General features: G+C 43.6%; 1 protein-coding gene across 1 annotated transcript in view; it reads right to left on the reverse strand.

Moving 5' to 3' along the window:
- LOC106591151 (slit homolog 1 protein) overlaps window positions 1-16,463 on the reverse strand; it is a 164,518-nt gene that overhangs the window by 136,427 nt on the left and 11,628 nt on the right. The window contains exons 2-4 of the mRNA XM_082966607.1: window positions 11,998-12,069; window positions 7,417-7,488; window positions 7,143-7,214 (exon numbers count right to left, since the gene is read on the reverse strand). Coding sequence (XP_082822733.1) covers window positions 7,143-7,214; window positions 7,417-7,488; window positions 11,998-12,069 — 216 coding nt within the window. The remainder of the gene's footprint in view (window positions 1-7,142; window positions 7,215-7,416; window positions 7,489-11,997; window positions 12,070-16,463) is intronic.

Genomic DNA, 16,463 nt, shown 5'->3' on the forward strand with positions numbered 1-16,463 from the left:
GTGTATAGTGTGGTAGTGTAGTGTATAGTGTGGTAGAGTAGTGTGGTAGAGTAGTGTATAGTGTGATAGTCTAGTGTATAGTGTGGTAGAGTAGTGTCTAGCGTGGTAGTGTAGTGTATAGCGTGGTAGTTTAGTGTATAGTGTGGTAGTGTAGTGTATAGTGTGATAGTGTAGTGTATAGCGTGGTAGTGTATAGCGTGGTAGTGTAGTGTATAGTGTGGTAGAGTAGTGTATAGTGTGGTAGAGTAGTGTATAGTGTGGTAGAGTAGTGTATAGTGTGGTAGAGTAGTGTGGTAGTGTAGTGTATAGTGTGGTAGAGTAGTGTATAGTGTGGTAGAGTAGTTTATAGTGTGGTAGAGTGGTGTATAGTGTGGTAGTATAGTGTGGTAGTGTGGTGTATAGTGTGGTAGAGTAGTGTATAGTGTGGTAGAGTAGTGTGGTAGTGTAGTGTATAGTGTGGTAGAGTAGTGTATAGTGTGGTAGTGTGGTGTATAGTGTGGTAGAGTAGTGTATAGTGTGGTAGAGTAGTGTATAGTGTGGTAGAGTAGTTTATAGTGTGGTAGAGTAGTGTATAGTGTGGTAGAGTAGTGTATAGTGTGGTAGAGTAGTGTGGTAGAGTAGTCTGGTAGTGTAGTGTATAGTGTGGTAGTGTAGTGTATAGTGTGGTAGTGTAGTGTATAGTGTGGTAGTGTAGTGTGTAGTGTGGTGTATAGTGTGGTAGAGTAGTGTATAGTGTGGTAGAGTAGTGTATAGTGTGGTAGTGTGGTGTATAGTGTGGTAGAGTAGTGTGGTAGTGTAGTGTATAGTGTGGTAGAGTAGTGTATAGTGTGGTAGTGTGGTGTATAGTGTGGTAGAGTAGTGTATAGTGCGGTAGAGTAGTGTGGTAGTGTCGTGTATAGTGTGGTAGAGTAGTTTATAGTGTGGTAGAGTAGTGTATAGTGTGGTAGAGTAGTGTGGTAGAGTAGTGTGGTAGTGTAGTGTATAGTGTGGTAGTGTAGTGTATAGTGTGGTAGTGTAGTGTATAGTGTGGTATTGTAGTGTATAGTGTGGTAGAGTAGTGTATAGTGTGGTAGAGTAGTGTATAGTGTTGTAGTGGAGTGTATAGTGTGGTAGTGTAGTGTATAGTGTGGTAGTGTATAGTTTGGTAGAGTAGTGTATAGTGTGGTAGTGTAGTGTATAGTGTGGTAGAGTAGTGTATAGTGTGGTAGAGTAGTGTATAGTGTGGTAGTGTAGTGTATAGTGTGGTAGAGTAGTGTGGTAGTGTGATAGAGTAGTGTGGTAGTGTAGTGTATAGTGTGGTAGAGTAGTGTATAGTGTGATAGAGTAGTGTATAGTGTGGTAGAGTAGTGTATAGTGTGGTAGTGTAGTGTATAGTGTGGTAGAGTAGTGTATAGTGTGGTAGTGTAGTGTATAGTGTGGTAGTGTAGTGTATAGTGTGGTAGAGTAGTGTATAGTGTGGTAGAGTAGTGTATAGTGTGGTAGAGTAGTGTATAGTGTGGTAGAGTAGTGTATAGCGTGGTAGTGTGGTGTATAGCGTGGTAGTGTGGTGTATAGTGTGGTAGTGTGGTGTATAGTGTGGTAGAGTAGTGTCTAGTGTGGTAGTGTAGTGTATAGCGTGGTAGTGTAGTGTATAGTGTGGTAGTGTAGTGTATAGTGTGATAGTGTAGTGTATAGCGTGGTAGAGTAGTGTATAGTGTGGTAGTGTGGTGTATAGTGTGGTAGAGTAGTGTGGTAGTGTAGTGTATAGTGTGGTAGAGTAGTGTATAGTGTGGTAGTGTGGTGTATAGTGTGGTAGAGTAGTGTATAGTGTGGTAGAGTAGTGTGGTAGTGTCGTGTATAGTGTGGTAGAGTAGTTTATAGTGTGGTAGAGTAGTGTATAGTGTGGTAGAGTAGTGTGGTAGAGTAGTGTGGTAGTGTAGTGTATAGTGTGGTAGTGTAGTGTATAGTGTGGTAGTGTAGTGTATAGTGTGGTATTGTAGTGTATAGTGTGGTAGAGTAGTGTATAGTGTGGTAGAGTAGTGTATAGTGTGGTAGTGGAGTGTATAGTGTGGTAGAGTAGTGTGGTAGTGTGATAGAGTAGTGTGATAGTGTAGTGTATAGTGTGGTATTGTATAGTTTGGTAGAGAAGTGTATAGTGTGGTAGTGTAGTGTATAGTGTGGTAGAGTAGTGTATAGTGTGGTAGAGTAGTGTATAGTGTGGTAGTGTAGTGTATAGTGTGGTAGAGTAGTGTGGTAGTGTGATAGAGTAGTGTGGTAGTGTAGTGTATAGTGTGGTAGAGTAGTGTATAGTGTGGTAGTGTAGTGTATAGTGTGGTAGAGTAGTGTATAGTGTGGTAGTGTAGTGTATAGTGTGGTAGTGTAGTGTATAGTGTGGTAGAGTAGTGTATAGTGTGATAGAGTAGTGTATAGTGTGGTAGAGTAGTGTATAGTGTGGTAGTGTAGTGTATAGCGTGGTAGTGTGGTGTATAGTGTGGTAGTGTGGTGTATAGTGTGGTAGAGTAGTGTCTAGTGTGGTAGTGTAGTGTATAGCGTGGTAGTGTAGTGTATAGTGTGGTAGAGTAGTGTATAGTGTGGTAGTGTAGTGTATAGTGTGGTAGAGTAGTGTATAGTGTGGTAGAGTAGTGTATAGTGTGGTAGAGTAGTGTATAGTGTGGTAGAGTAGTGTATAGTGTGGTAGAGTAGTGTATAGTGTGGTAGTGTAGTGTATAGTGTGGTAGTGTAGTGTATAGTGTGGTAGTGTAGTGTATAGTGTGGTAGAGTAGTGTATAGTGTGGTAGAGTAGTGTGGTAGTGTAGTGTATAGTGTGGTAGAGTAGTGTATAGTGTGGTAGTGTGGTGTATAGTGTGGTAGAGTAGTGTATAGTGTGGTAGTGTAGTGTGGTAGTGTCGTGTATAGTGTGGTAGAGTAGTTTATTGTGTGGTAGAGTAGTGTATAGTGTGGTAGAGTAGTGTGGTAGAGTAGTGTGGTAGTGTAGTGTATAGTGTGGTAGTGTAGTGTATAGTGTGGTAGTGTAGTGTATAGTGTGGTAGTGTAGTGTATAGTGTGGTAGAGTAGTGTATAGTGTGGTAGAGTAGTGTATAGTGTGGTAGTGTAGTGTATAGTGTGGTAGTGTAGTGTATAGTGTGGTAGGTAGTGTATAGTGTGGTAGAGTAGTGTATAGTGTGGTAGTGTAGTGTATAGTGTGGTAGAGTAGTGTATAGTGTGGTAGAGTAGTGTATAGTGTGGTAGAGTAGTGTATAGTGTGGTAGTGTAGTGTATAGTGTGGTAGAGTAGTGTATAGTGTGGTAGAGTAGTGTATAGTGTGGTAGAGTAGTGTATAGTGTGGTAGTGTAGTGTATAGTGTGGTAGTGTAGTGTATAGTGTGGTAGAGTAGTGTATAGTGTGGTAGAGTAGTGTATAGTGTGGTAGAGTAGTGTGGTAGTGTAGTGTATAGTGTGGTAGAGTAGTGTATAGTGTGGTAGAGTAGTGTATAGTGTGGTAGTGTAGTGTATAGTGTGGTAGTGTAGTGTATAGTGTGGTAGTGTATAGTGTGGTAGAGTAGTGTATAGTGTGGTAGTGTAGTGTATAGTGTGGTAGAGTAGTGTATAGTGTGGTAGTGTAGTGTATAGTGTGGTAGAGTAGTGTATAGTGTGGTAGAGTAGTGTATAGTGTGGTAGTGTAGTGTATAGTGTGGTAGTGTAGTGTATAGTGTGGTTGTGTATAGTGTGGTAGAGTAGTGTATAGTGTGGTATTGTAGTGTATAGTGTGGTAGAGTAGTGTATAGTGTGGTAGAGTAGTGTATAGTGTGGTAGTGTAGTGTATAGTGTGGTAGTGTAGTGTATAGTGTGGTTGTGTATAGTGTGGTAGAGTAGTGTATAGTGTGGTAGTGTAGTGTATAGTGTGGTAGAGTAGTGTATAGTGTGGTAGAGTAGTGTATAGTGTGGTAGTGTAGTGTATAGTGTGGTAGTGTAGTGTATAGTGTGGTAGTGTATAGTGTGGTAGAGTAGTGTATAGTGTGGTAGTGTAGTGTATAGTGTGGTAGAGTAGTGTATAGTGTGGTAGAGTAGTGTATAGTGTGGTAGTGTAGTGTATAGTGTGGTAGTGTAGTGTATAGTGTGGTAGAGTAGTGTATAGTGTGGTAGTGTAGTGTATAGTGTGGTAGTGTAGTGTATAGTGTGGTAGAGTAGTGTATAGTGTGGTAGAGTAGTGTATAGTGTGGTAGAGTAGTGTATAGTGTGGTAGAGTAGTGTATAGTGTGGTAGAGTAGTGTATAGTGTGGTAGTGTGGTGTATAGCGTGGTAGTGTGGTGTATAGTGTGGTAGTGTGGTGTATAGTGTGGTAGAGTAGTGTCTAGTGTGATAGTGTAGTGTATAGCGTGGTAGTGTAGTGTATAGTGTGGTAGTGTAGTGTATAGTGTGGTAGTGTAGTGTATAGTGTGGTAGTGTAGTGTATAGTGTGGTAGAGTAGTGTATAGTGTGGTAGAGTAGTGTATAGTGTGGTAGAGTAGTGTATAGTGTGGTAGAGTAGTGTATAGTGTGGTAGTGTAGTGTATAGTGTGGTAGTGTAGTGTATAGTGTGGTAGTGTAGTGTATAGTGTGGTAGAGTAGTGTCTAGTGTGATAGTGTAGTGTATAGCGTGGTAGTGTAGTGTATAGTGTGGTAGTGTAGTGTATAGTGTGATAGTGTAGTGTATAGGTGGTAGTGTATAGCGTGGTAGTGTAGTGTATACCGTGGTAGAGTAGTGTATAGTGTGGTAGAGTAGTGTATAGTGTGGTAGAGTAGTGTATAGTGTGGTAGAGTAGTGTATAGTGTGGTAGAGTAGTGTATAGTGTGGTAGAGTGGTGTATAGTGTGGTAGTGTGGTGTATAGTGTGGTAGTGTAGTGTATAGTGTGGTAGAGTAGTGTATAGTGTGGTAGAGTAGTGTATAGTGGGGTAGAGTAGTGTGGTAGTGTAGTGTATAGTGTGGTAGAGTAGTGTATAGTGTGGTAGAGTATAGTGTATAGTGTGGTAGTGTAGTGTATAGTGTGGTAGTGTATAGTGTGGTAGAGTAGTGTATAGTGTGGTAGAGTAGTGTGGTAGTGTAGTGTATAGTGTGGTAGAGTAGTGTGGTAGTGTAGTGTATAGTGTGGTTGAGTAGTTTATAGTGTGGTAGAGTAGTGTATAGTGTGGTAGAGTAGTGTGGCAGTGTAGTGTATAGTGTGGTAGAGTAGTGTGGTAGTGTAGTGTATAGTGTGGTAGTGTAGTGTATAATGTGGTAGTGTAGTGTATAGTGTGGTAGTGTAGTGTATAGTGTGGTAGTGTAGTGTATAGTGTGGTAGAGTAGTGTATAGTGTGATAGAGTAGTGTATAGTGTGGTAGTGTAGTGTATAGTGTGGTAGTGTAGTGTATAGTGTGGTTGTGTATAGTGTGGTAGAGTAGTGTATAGTGTGGTAGTGTAGTGTATAGTGTGGTAGAGTAGTGTATAGTGTGGTAGAGTAGTGTATAGTGTGGTAGTGTAGTGTATAGTGTGGTAGTGTAGTGTATAGTGTGGTAGTGTATAGTGTGGTAGTGTGGTGTATAGTGTGGTAGAGTAGTGTATAGTGTGTTAGAGTAGTGTGGTAGAGTAGTGTATTGTGTGACAGTGTAGTGTATAGCGTGGTAGAGTAGTGTGGTAGTGTGGTAGAGTAGTGTGGTAGTGTAGTGTATAGTGTGGTAGAGTAGTGTATAGTGTGGTAGTGTAGTGTATAGTGTGGTAGAGTAGTGTATAGTGTGATAGAGTAGTTTATAGTGTGGTAGAGTAGTGTACAGTGTGGTAGAGTAGTGTATAGTGTGATAGAGTTGTTTATAGTGTGGTAGTGAAGTGTATAGTGTGGTAGAGTAGTGTATAGTGTGGTAGAGTAGTGAATAGTGTGGTAGAGTGGTGTATAGTATGGTAGTGTGGTGTATAGTGTGGTAGAGTAGTGTATAGTGTGGTAGAGTAGTGTATAGTATGGTAGTGTAGTGTATAGTGTGGTAGAGTAGTGTATAGTGTGGTAGAGTAGTGTATAGTGTGGTAGAGTAGTGTATAGTGTGGTAGTGTAGTGTATAGTGTGGTAGTGTAGTGTATAGTGTGGTAGAGTAGTGTATAGTGTGGTAGAGTAGTGTATAGTGTGGTAGAGTAGTGTGGTAGTGTAGTGTATAGTGTGGTAGAGTAGTGTATAGTGTGGTAGAGTATAGTGTATAGTGTGGTAGTGTAGTGTATAGTGTGGTAGTGTATAGTGTGGTAGAGTAGTGTATAGTGTGGTAGAGTAGTGTGGTAGTGTAGTGTATAGTGTGGTAGAGTAGTGTGGTAGTGTAGTGTATAGTGTGGTAGAGTAGTTTATAGTGTGGTAGAGTAGTGTATAGTGTGGTAGAGTAGTGTGGTAGTGTAGTGTATAGTGTGGTAGTGTAGTGTATAGTGTGGTAGTGTAGTGTATAGTGTGGTAGTGTAGTGTATAGTGTGGTAGTGTAGTGTATAGTGTGGTAGAGTAGTGTATAGTGTGATAGAGTAGTGTATAGTGTGGTAGTGTAGTGTATAGTGTGGTAGTGTAGTGTATAGTGTGGTTGTGTATAGTGTGGTAGAGTAGTGTATAGTGTGTTAGTGTAGTGTAAGGTGTGGTAGAGTAGTGTATAGTGTGGTAGAGTAGTGTATAGTGTGGTAGTGTAGTGTATAGTGTGGTAGTGTAGTGTATAGTGTGGTAGTGTATAGTGTGGTAGTGTGGTGTATAGTGTTTTAGAGTAGTGTATAGTGTGGTAGAGTAGTGTGGTAGAGTAGTGTATTGTGTGATAGTGTAGTGTATAGCGTGGTAGAGTAGTGTGGTAGTGTGGTAGAGTAGTGTGGTAGTGTAGTGTATAGTGTGGTAGAGTAGTGTATAGTGTGGTAGTGTAGTGTATAGTGTGGTAGAGTAGTGTATAGTGTGATAGAGTAGTTTATAGTGTGGTAGAGTAGTGTACAGTGTGGTAGAGTAGTGTATAGTGTGGTAGAGTAGTGTACAGTGTGGTAGAGTAGTGTATAGTGTGATAGAGTTGTTTATAGTCTGGTAGTGAGGTGTATAGTGTGGTTAGAGTAGTGTGGTAGTGTAGAGTGTGTAGGGTGGTAGTGTATAGTGTGGTAGTGTAGAGTGTGGTAGTGTAGAGTGTGTAGGGTGGGTAAATAGGGTACTCACAGTCGAGACAGAGCCTCATTCTTCTGGAACAGGAGTTCAGGAAGCTGAGTGAGATGGTTCCTGTTCAGACGACTGTTCAGAAGGACAGAACACATTAGAAACCACACACACACCATTACATTATAGCTTTATTTCTAACAGGAAGACTGTCTCCCCGTGTGTGTGTGTGTGTGTGTGTGTGTGTGTGTGTGTGTGTGTGTGTGTGTGTGTGTGTGTGTGTGTGTGTGTGTGTGTGGTGTGTGGTGTGTGTGTGTGTGTGTGTGTGTGCGCTCACAGTCTCTCCAGTTCCTTCAGATCATCAAATGCTCCTCTCTCAATGTTGCTAATATGGTTCTCCATCAGGTGACTGAAGAGAATGAGAGAAGGATGGAGAGAAAGGATGGAGGAAGAGAGAGGGAGGAAGCGGGATGGAGGATGGATGGAGGAAGAGAGAGGGAGGAAGGATGGATGAGGAAGAGAGAGGGAGGAAGGGTGGATGAGGAAGAGAGGGAGGAAGGATGGATGGAGGAAGAGAGACGGAGGAAGGATGGATGGAGGAAGAGAGAGGGAGGAAGGATGGATGGATGGATGAGTAAGAGAGAGGGAGGAAGGGTGGATGAGGAAGAGAGGGAGGAAGGATGGATGGAGGAAGAGAGAGACGGAGGATGGATTGATGGAGGAAGAGAGAGGGATGGAGGAAGAGAGAGGGAGGAAGGATGGAGGAAGAGAGAGGGAGGAAGGATGGAGGAATAGAGTGGGAGGAAGGATGGCGGAAGAGAGAGGGAGGAAGGATGGAGGAAAAGAGTGGGAGGAAGAATGGAGGAAGAGGGATGGAGGAAGAGAGAGGGAGGAAGGATGGAGAAAGAGAGTGGGAGGAAGGATGGAGGAAGAGAGTGGGAAGAATGATGGAGGAAGAGGGATGGAGGAAGAGAGAGGGAGGAAGGATGGCGGAAGAGAGAGGGAGGAAGGATGGCGGAAGAGAGAGGGAGGAAGGATGGCGGAAGAGAGAGGGAGGAAGGATGGAGGAAGAGAGTTGGATGGAGGAAGAGAGTTGGAGGAAAGATGGAGGAAGAGAGAGGGAGGAAGGATGGAGGAAGAGAGAGGGAGGAAGGATGGAGGAAGAGAGAGGAAGAGAGAGGGAGGAAGAATGGAGGAAGAGAGAGGGAGGAAGGATGGCAGAAGAGAGAGGGAGGTAGGATGGCGGAAGAGAGAGCGAGGAAGGATGGAGGGTGAGAGAGGGAGGAAGAATGGAGGGAGAGAGAAGGAGGAAGGATGGGGGGTGAGAGAGGGAGGAAGGATGGAGGGAGAGAGAGGGAGGAAGGATGGAGGAAGGGAGAGGGAGGAAGGATGGATGAAGAGAGTTGGAGGAAGAGAGAGGGAGGAAGGATGAGGAAGAGAGAGGGAGGAAGGATGGAGGAAGAGAGCGGGAGGAAGGATAGCGGAAGGGAGAGGGAGGAAGGATGGCGGAAGAGAGAGGGAGGAAGGATGGCGGGAGAGAGAGGGAGGAAGGATGGAGGAAGAGAGAGGGAGGAAGGATGGAGGAAGAGAGAGGGAGGAAGGATGGAGGAAGAGAGAGGGAGGAAGGATGGAGGAAGAGAGAGGGAAGAAGGATGGCGGGAGCGAGAGGGAGGAAGGATGGAGGAAGAGAGAGGGAGGAAGGATGGAGGAAGAGAGAGGGAGGAAGGATGGAGGAAGAGAGATGGAGGAAGAGAGAGGGAGGAAGAGAGAGGATAAAGAGATCTCAACACAGCCCAAAAAACACCATGTTAACGTAACTTATAACTTCTAACTGCTGTCTACACGGCGGGCAACCCTTGATACTTTATCTCCCTGACAGCATCCAGTCTGACAACTGTCTGGACAGACACAGGGACAGACACAGGGGCAGACACAGGGGCAGACACAGACGCAGGGGCAGACACAGACGCAGGGACAGACACAGACGCAGGGACAGACACAGACGCAGGGGCAGACACAGACGCAGGGGCAGACACAGACGCAGGGGCAGACACAGGGGCAGGGACAGACACTGGGGCAGACACAGGGGCAGGGACAGACACTGGGGCAGACACAGGGGCAGACACAGGGGCAGACACAGGGGCAGACACAGACGCAGGGGCAGACACTGGGGCAGGGACAGACACAGGGGCAGGGACAGACACAGGGGCAGACACAGGGGCAGACACAGGGGCAGACACAGGGGCAGACACAGGGACAGACACAGGGACATGACGCTAACTAACCCAAGGAGATGTTATTAGTAACTATTAGTTTCACATTGAGGATTTTAACCCACTATCACACACATACAGACACACACACATACAGACACACATACAGTTGTGTACAGCTAACCTTGTGGGGACACACAATTCAGTCCCATTCAAAATCCTATTTTCCCTAACCTTAACCTAATTCTAACCCTAACCCCCTAAACATTGGATTTGACCTCGTGGGGCCTGACAAAATGTCCCAGTTGGTCAAATATTTGTTTGTTTTCTATTCTGGTCCTCACAACTTTAATTAAACACGTGTGTGTGTGTGTACACACACACACACACACACACACGTCCATCACTGTCAGACAGACAACAGTGTATGTCGAAAACAGTGTTAGTCTAACACAGCAACCTGAGACAACCAATCCCCTTCCTTCCCTGGGGTATTGTACTTCCACCCCAGCTTAACGGTATCTGTAAGAGCAGATCGGAGGCCTGTGTGTTCTGTTGGTAAAGTCAGTCAGTTGCTTTACCAGCGCTGAAATAAACACTCAATATGTATGATAACCTCTGTATTAAAGCTGAGATCTGCATAAGTGCCATTGGTCACATAAGTTATAGTTTTTGGTTTGTTTATGAATGGGAGGAGAGGAGCATCCAGCGCCAGGGTCCAAAAATATCCCAGTCTACTGTTCTATCTCACGTCCAATGATGTCCATTGGGAAATTGATGTCCATTGAGCCGACTAATTGAAAAATCGGTCTATGTGCCCTTGTACAAGGCGCTTAACCCTAATTGCTCCGGTAAGTCTCTGGATAAGAGAGTCTGCTAAATGACTAAAATGTCAAATGCTATAGCGCAAATGGACGTGGCAGTTTCCCCACTACGGATTCCAGATTTAAGTTTCGTTCCACTGTTCAGACCTGCAAAATACAAATACAAATCCATAATAAAGTTCTGAACCGGTTCAAACCACAAAAAAAGTACCGGTCCTTTCTTTTCCCTTTTCAACATGTGAAATCAACCTCGTTTTTACATTTAGCTGATTAAATGACTACACCGTGGTAAAATCACTACACCGTGGTAATCACTACACCATGGTAAAATCACTACACCATGGTAATCACTACACCATGGTAAAATCACTACACCGTGGTAATCACTACACCATGGTAATCACTACACCGTGGTAAAATCACTACACCGTGGTAAAATCACTTCACCGTGGTAATCACTACACCGTGGTAATCACTACACCATGGTAAAATCACTTCACCGTGGTAATCACTACACCGTGGTAATCACTACACCGTGGTAATCACTACACTGTGGTAATCACTACACCATGGTAATCACTACACCGTGGTAATCACTACACCATGGTAAAATCACTTCACAGTGGTAATCATTACACCGTGGTAATCACTACACCGTGGTAATCACTACACTGTGGATAGAGTAGCTTTCTATGGACAGGGAAAGCTAGTTGTTAAAACTTTATATGCTTGATGGACACACAAGTGTAGGCCACGAGATCTGACAGAAATGTTGCAGGTGGGGAGCGAGAGAGTGGGGGGTTGGCTTGAAGCACTGGGCATCATGATATGTTTCAAGTTTTTAATGCCACGTGCACAAGTACAGTGAAATGCCCTTCCTGCATGCACTTTCCCAACAGTGCAGTCATCACTATGATGCGTATTATAATGTGTTTAGGACATTAGTAGTAGACCTGTCATTACTTCACCGGAAAGTATTCAGAACCCTTCACATTTTACAAATTTTGTTACATTACAGCCTTAAGGACAACCATCTCTGCAGCCCTCCACCAATCAGGCCTTTATGGTAGAGTGGCCAGACGGAAGCCACTCCTCAGTAAAATGCACAGGACAGCCTGCTTGGAGTTTCCCAAAAGGCACCTAAAGGACTCTCAGACCATGAGAAACAAGAATCTCTGGTCTGATGAAACCAAGATTGAACTTTTTGGCCTGAATGCAAAGAGTCAAGTCTGGAGGAAACTTGGCACCATCCCTACGGTGAAGCATGGTGGTGGCAGCATCATGCTGTGGGGATGTTTTTCAGCAGCAGGAACTGGAAGACTAGTCAAGATTGAGGGAAAGATGAACAGAGCAAAGAACAGAGAGATCCTTGATGAAATTCTGCTCCAGAGCATTCAGGACCTCAGACTGGGGCAAAGGTTCATCTTCCAACAGGACAACGACCCTAAGCACACAGCCAAGACAACACTGGAGTGGCTTCAGGACAAGTCTCTGAATGTCCTTGAGTGGCCCAGCTAGAGCCAGAACTTGAACCCATTCTAACATCTCTGGAGAGACCTGAAAATAGCTGTGCAGCGACGCTCCTCTTCTAACCTGACAGAGCTTGAGAGGATCTGCAGAGAGGAATGGGAGAAACTCCCCAAATACAGGTGTGCCAAGCTGAAAGAAAGTCATTAACCGTTTCTCATGCTTTTAAAATAATGGTTCTGTTCCGGACCACTAGAGATCACTTTTGCTCCCGGTTCTGTTTCCGTTCCTTGAAAAATGTAATTATTTTCCAGTTCTGTTCCTTGAACCAGTTCCAACTCCTGGTAATAGTAATAGCAAGTGTAGTAAGCCCTCACGGAGGTGAATAGTAGTGTAGTGAAGGATGGGACTTACAGAACTCTGAGGTGTTTGAGGCCAGAGAAGTCTGTCTTGCTGATGGTTGTCAGGTTGTTCCCATTTAGATCACTGGATGAGAGGAAGAAAACACACAGAATATTAGCAAACATGTTGGTTATAAACGCATTCACACTATATAAACACATTCACATTATATAAACACATTCACACTGTATAAACACATTCACACTGTATAAACACATTCATATTATATAAACACATTCACACTATATAAACACATTCACATTATATAAACACATTCACACTGTATAAACACATTCATATTATATAAACACATTCACACTATAAACACATTCACACTGTATAAACACATTCACACTATATAAACACATGTATACTATATGTGCATTCGAGAAAGTATTCAGACCCCTTGACTTTTTTCCACATTGTTACATTACAGCCGTATTCTAAAATTGATTAAATCGTTTTTCCCCCCCCCTCATCAATCTACACACAATACCCTATAATGACAAATCAAAAACTGTTTTTTAGAAATGCTTGCAAATTTATAAAAAATTAGAAACAGAAATACCTTATTTACATAAGTATTCAGTCCCTTTGCTATGAGACTCGAAATTGAGCTCAGGTGCATCCTGTTTCCATTGATCATCCTTGAGATGCTTCTACAACTTTATTGGAGTCCACCTGTGGTAAATTCTGTTGATTGGACATGATTTGGAAAGGCACACGCACCTGTCTATATAAGATCCCACAGTCTGAGCAAAAACCAAGCAATGAGGCCAAACATTTTTAAAAATCCGTAGTTTCCGAAATCTGATTGTGTCGAGGCACAAATCTGGGGAAGGGTACCAAAACATTTCTGCAGCATTGAAGGTTCCCAAGAACACAGTAGCCTCCATCATTCTTAAACGGAAGACGTTTGGAACCACCAAGACTCTTCCTAGAGCTGGCCGACCGGCCAAACTGAGCAATCGGGGGAGAAGGGCCTTGGTCAGGGAGGTGACCAAGAACCCGATGGCTCCTCTGTGGAGATGGGAGAACCTTCCAGAAGGACAACCATCTCTGGAGCACTCTACCAAACAGGCCATTATGGTAGAGTGGCCAGACAGAAGCCACTCCTCAGTAAAAGGCACATGAAAGTCAGCTTGGAGTTTTCCAAAAGGCACCCAAAGGACACTCTGACCATGAGAAACAAGATTCTCTGGTCTGATGAAACCAAGACTAAACTCTTTGGCCTGAATGCCAAGCGTCATGTTTGAAGGAAACCTGGCACCATCCCTACGGTGAAGAATGGTGGTGGCACTCCCCAAATACAGGTGTGCCAAGCTTGTAGCGTCATACCCAAGAAGACCTAAGGCTATAATCGCTGCCAAAGGTGCTTCAACAAAGTAATGAACAAAGGGTCTGAATACTTATGTAAATGTGATATTTAATTTTTTTTGCAAACATTTCTAAAAACCTGTTTTTGTTTGTCATTATGGAGGGAAAAAACTATTTAATCCATTTTAGAATAAGGCTGGAACGTAACAAAATGTGGAAAAGGTCAAGGGGTCTAAATACTTTCCGAATGCACTGTAAACACAATAATACTATACTCTATCTCCTTTATCTAGGACTGGCCTTAGCTACAGGTACAGTAGACTGGTTTCATCGACAGTTCAGAATACATGTCAGTCTTTCTCTCTCCTTCTAGCTGTCTCAATCGCTCTCCTTCCCTCCCTCTCTCATTCACACACAGACACAGGTGCTGTGTGACAGGGGAGCTGCAAATTTGTTGGTGTTGTCTTGCCTGGGACTACAATCTCTCTTTCAAACACCCACACAGTGTCCTCAGAGCAGCAGCCCACAGAGGTGCTGATTGGATGCAGCAGGCGGTCAACCAATCACAGGGTGGTTTTATTAAACAACAGCAGGTTGACTGGCACAAAACAGGAATTAACAGCTCCTCTCCAGAGGACAATCTGCTTGCTTCCCAAATGGCACCACTTTTGGCTAGAGCTCTGGTCAAAAGTAGTGCACTATATAGGGAATATGGAGCCATTTGGGACACATCTTCTGTTCTCAGTCTGATAAGAGTATCCAACACAAAGCTAGAATGATAATAACCAAAGAAAAAGTCTTAGTAGGATGAGATGTGTCATTTGTAAGCATCTGTGGCTATGTCATCATGAATAACCTGACAGCGTGATCTCAAACTAAAGTTTCTGAGAGGATGAGGAATCCAATGTGAGAAAACACAGAGAATCCTGGTTAAACCAGACAATTCTATTCTCACCATTGTTCTACTTCATGGTGAGCTGCAGCGTAACAAGTAATCTAACAATTCCCCAACGACTACCTAATACACACAAATCTAAAAGGGGTGAATGAGAATATGTACATGTAAGCCTTCCTGGGGTAACAATGTAAGAAATATTACATAAAAAAAACCTGAAATACTGCATAGTTTCCTAAGAACTCGAAGCGAGGCAACCATCTCCACTCGGAATTAATGGGTGAAAAATCGACGTTCATCCGTTTACGGCAAAGTCTGGAGTGAAACTATGAGATCAGGTTGCAGGCAGGCCTGTGAGAGCTTGTTGTATAGACAAGGTTATTATATTCTGGGATTTCTGGAAATCTGTTTTTAAATTTTTTGGGGGGGTTTGGAAATTCTTCCGCAACCCCATTTTCATATCAGTTGCGACCCCTAGTTTGGGAACCGCTGCTTTACAATGTGACCTCATTGTCTTTGGTTTAATTGACAGCCAGATAGGAGAGGATGATGTCACCTTTCCCACAGGGCTCTGTGGTGAGAGCCTGTAAGACAGTGTGTGTGTGTGTGTGGTATCAGGTTGCTGTACTACAGTAAAGAGTGGGGTAGAGGATGACATTCTCTGTCCCAAAGAACAGTAGAACATGGGAGGAGTGAGTGTGTGAGTGAGTGAGTGTGTGTGTGGTGGTGGTGGTGGTGGTGGTGGTGGTGGTGTGTGGTGTGTGTGTGTGTGTGTGTGTGTGTGTGTGTGTGTGTGTGTGTGTGTGTGTGTGTGTGTGTGTGTGTGTGTGTGTGTGGTGGGACAGTGGTTTCAGTGTGTGATCTTGACCCAGACTTCACCCATGGAGCAGTGAGAAAAATTATGAACGGTTAGAGAGAGAGAAAGAGAGAATGAGAGAGAGCTGTGGAATTACAGGGGGTCTATAATCCCTCTCATGATGTGTGTGAAATTGCTTTGAGAATGAGTGGACCTGGGCACCAGGAGAAGGTTGTGTTTGACCTATATACTGTATATGTACACACACAATGTTCTCTTCCTCGTGTTTCAGAGAGCAACTCCTACATCATCCCTAGAGACACACTTGTAATTGTGTTACTGTTACAAACAAGGAGGCTGTATTTACAACAACTGAAATCACTGATGTGGTCTTAGCTAACAGGGTTCTGAAAGAAAATAGAGAGAGAGCGAGAGAGAGTAGGTCTTAATGATGTCGAGAGAGAGAGATGACGGATAGGAGGGGGAGATGAACACACACACACCTTGGGTGCTGATGAGGTGTGGATAATTGGGTTTTGTGGAGCATGGAGAGGTCAGAGGTCAGGGGTCAGGGAAGCCTGAAGTAGAGAGAGACTCCACCAGACAAAGGCTTGTTACAGTAGAACACGTCTTACACACTTACACAGCGCAACCCACACTGACACATTCATCCTTCCAGCCACCTGCACACTCTCTCTCTCTCCCCCACACACACACACACACACACACACACACACACACACACACACCAAATTGCTCCGCAATAGCAGCTTCAGTGGGCAGTCAAGCAGCACAAGTTCCACTCAAGTTCCCCCTTATTAGCTGGGCTATGAAAGGAAAGGCCACAGAGAGAGAGAAAAAGATAGACAGATGAAAAGAGAGAGAGAGAGAGAGAGAGAGAGAGAGAGACAGAGAAACAGAGCGAGAGAGATGGAGAGAGAGAGAGACATATGGCATTATAAAATCAATGTACACAAACAACAAGTGTGACGTTCAAATTGACAAAAAAACAAACACATTTCTTTCCACAGGGCCGTGGGGTGAGACAGGGTTGCAGCTTGAGCCCCACATACATTTGAAGTCAGAAGTTTACATACACCTTAGCCAAATACATTTAAACTCCGTTTTTCACAATTACTGACATTTAATCAGAGTAAAAAAGTTAGAATCACACTTTATTTTAAGAATGTGAAATGTCAGAATAATAGTAGAGAGAATGATTTCTTTCAGCTTTTATTTCTTTCATCACATTCCCAGTGGGTCAGAAGATAACATACACTCAATTAGTATTTGGTAGCATTGCCTTTAAATTGTTTAACTTGGGTCAAACGTTTCGGGTAGCCTTCCACAAGCTTCCCACAATAAGTTGGGTGAATCTTGGTCCATTCCTCCAGACAGAGCTGGTGTAACTGAGTCAGGTTTGTAGGCCTCCTTGTTCGCACACGCTTTTTCAGTTCTGCCCACAAATTT

The sequence above is a fragment of the Salmo salar genome, chromosome 02, assembly GCF_965601325.2.
Source record: "Salmo salar chromosome 02, fSalSal1, whole genome shotgun sequence".
In the NCBI taxonomy this organism is placed as follows: Eukaryota; Metazoa; Chordata; class Actinopteri; order Salmoniformes; family Salmonidae; genus Salmo; species Salmo salar.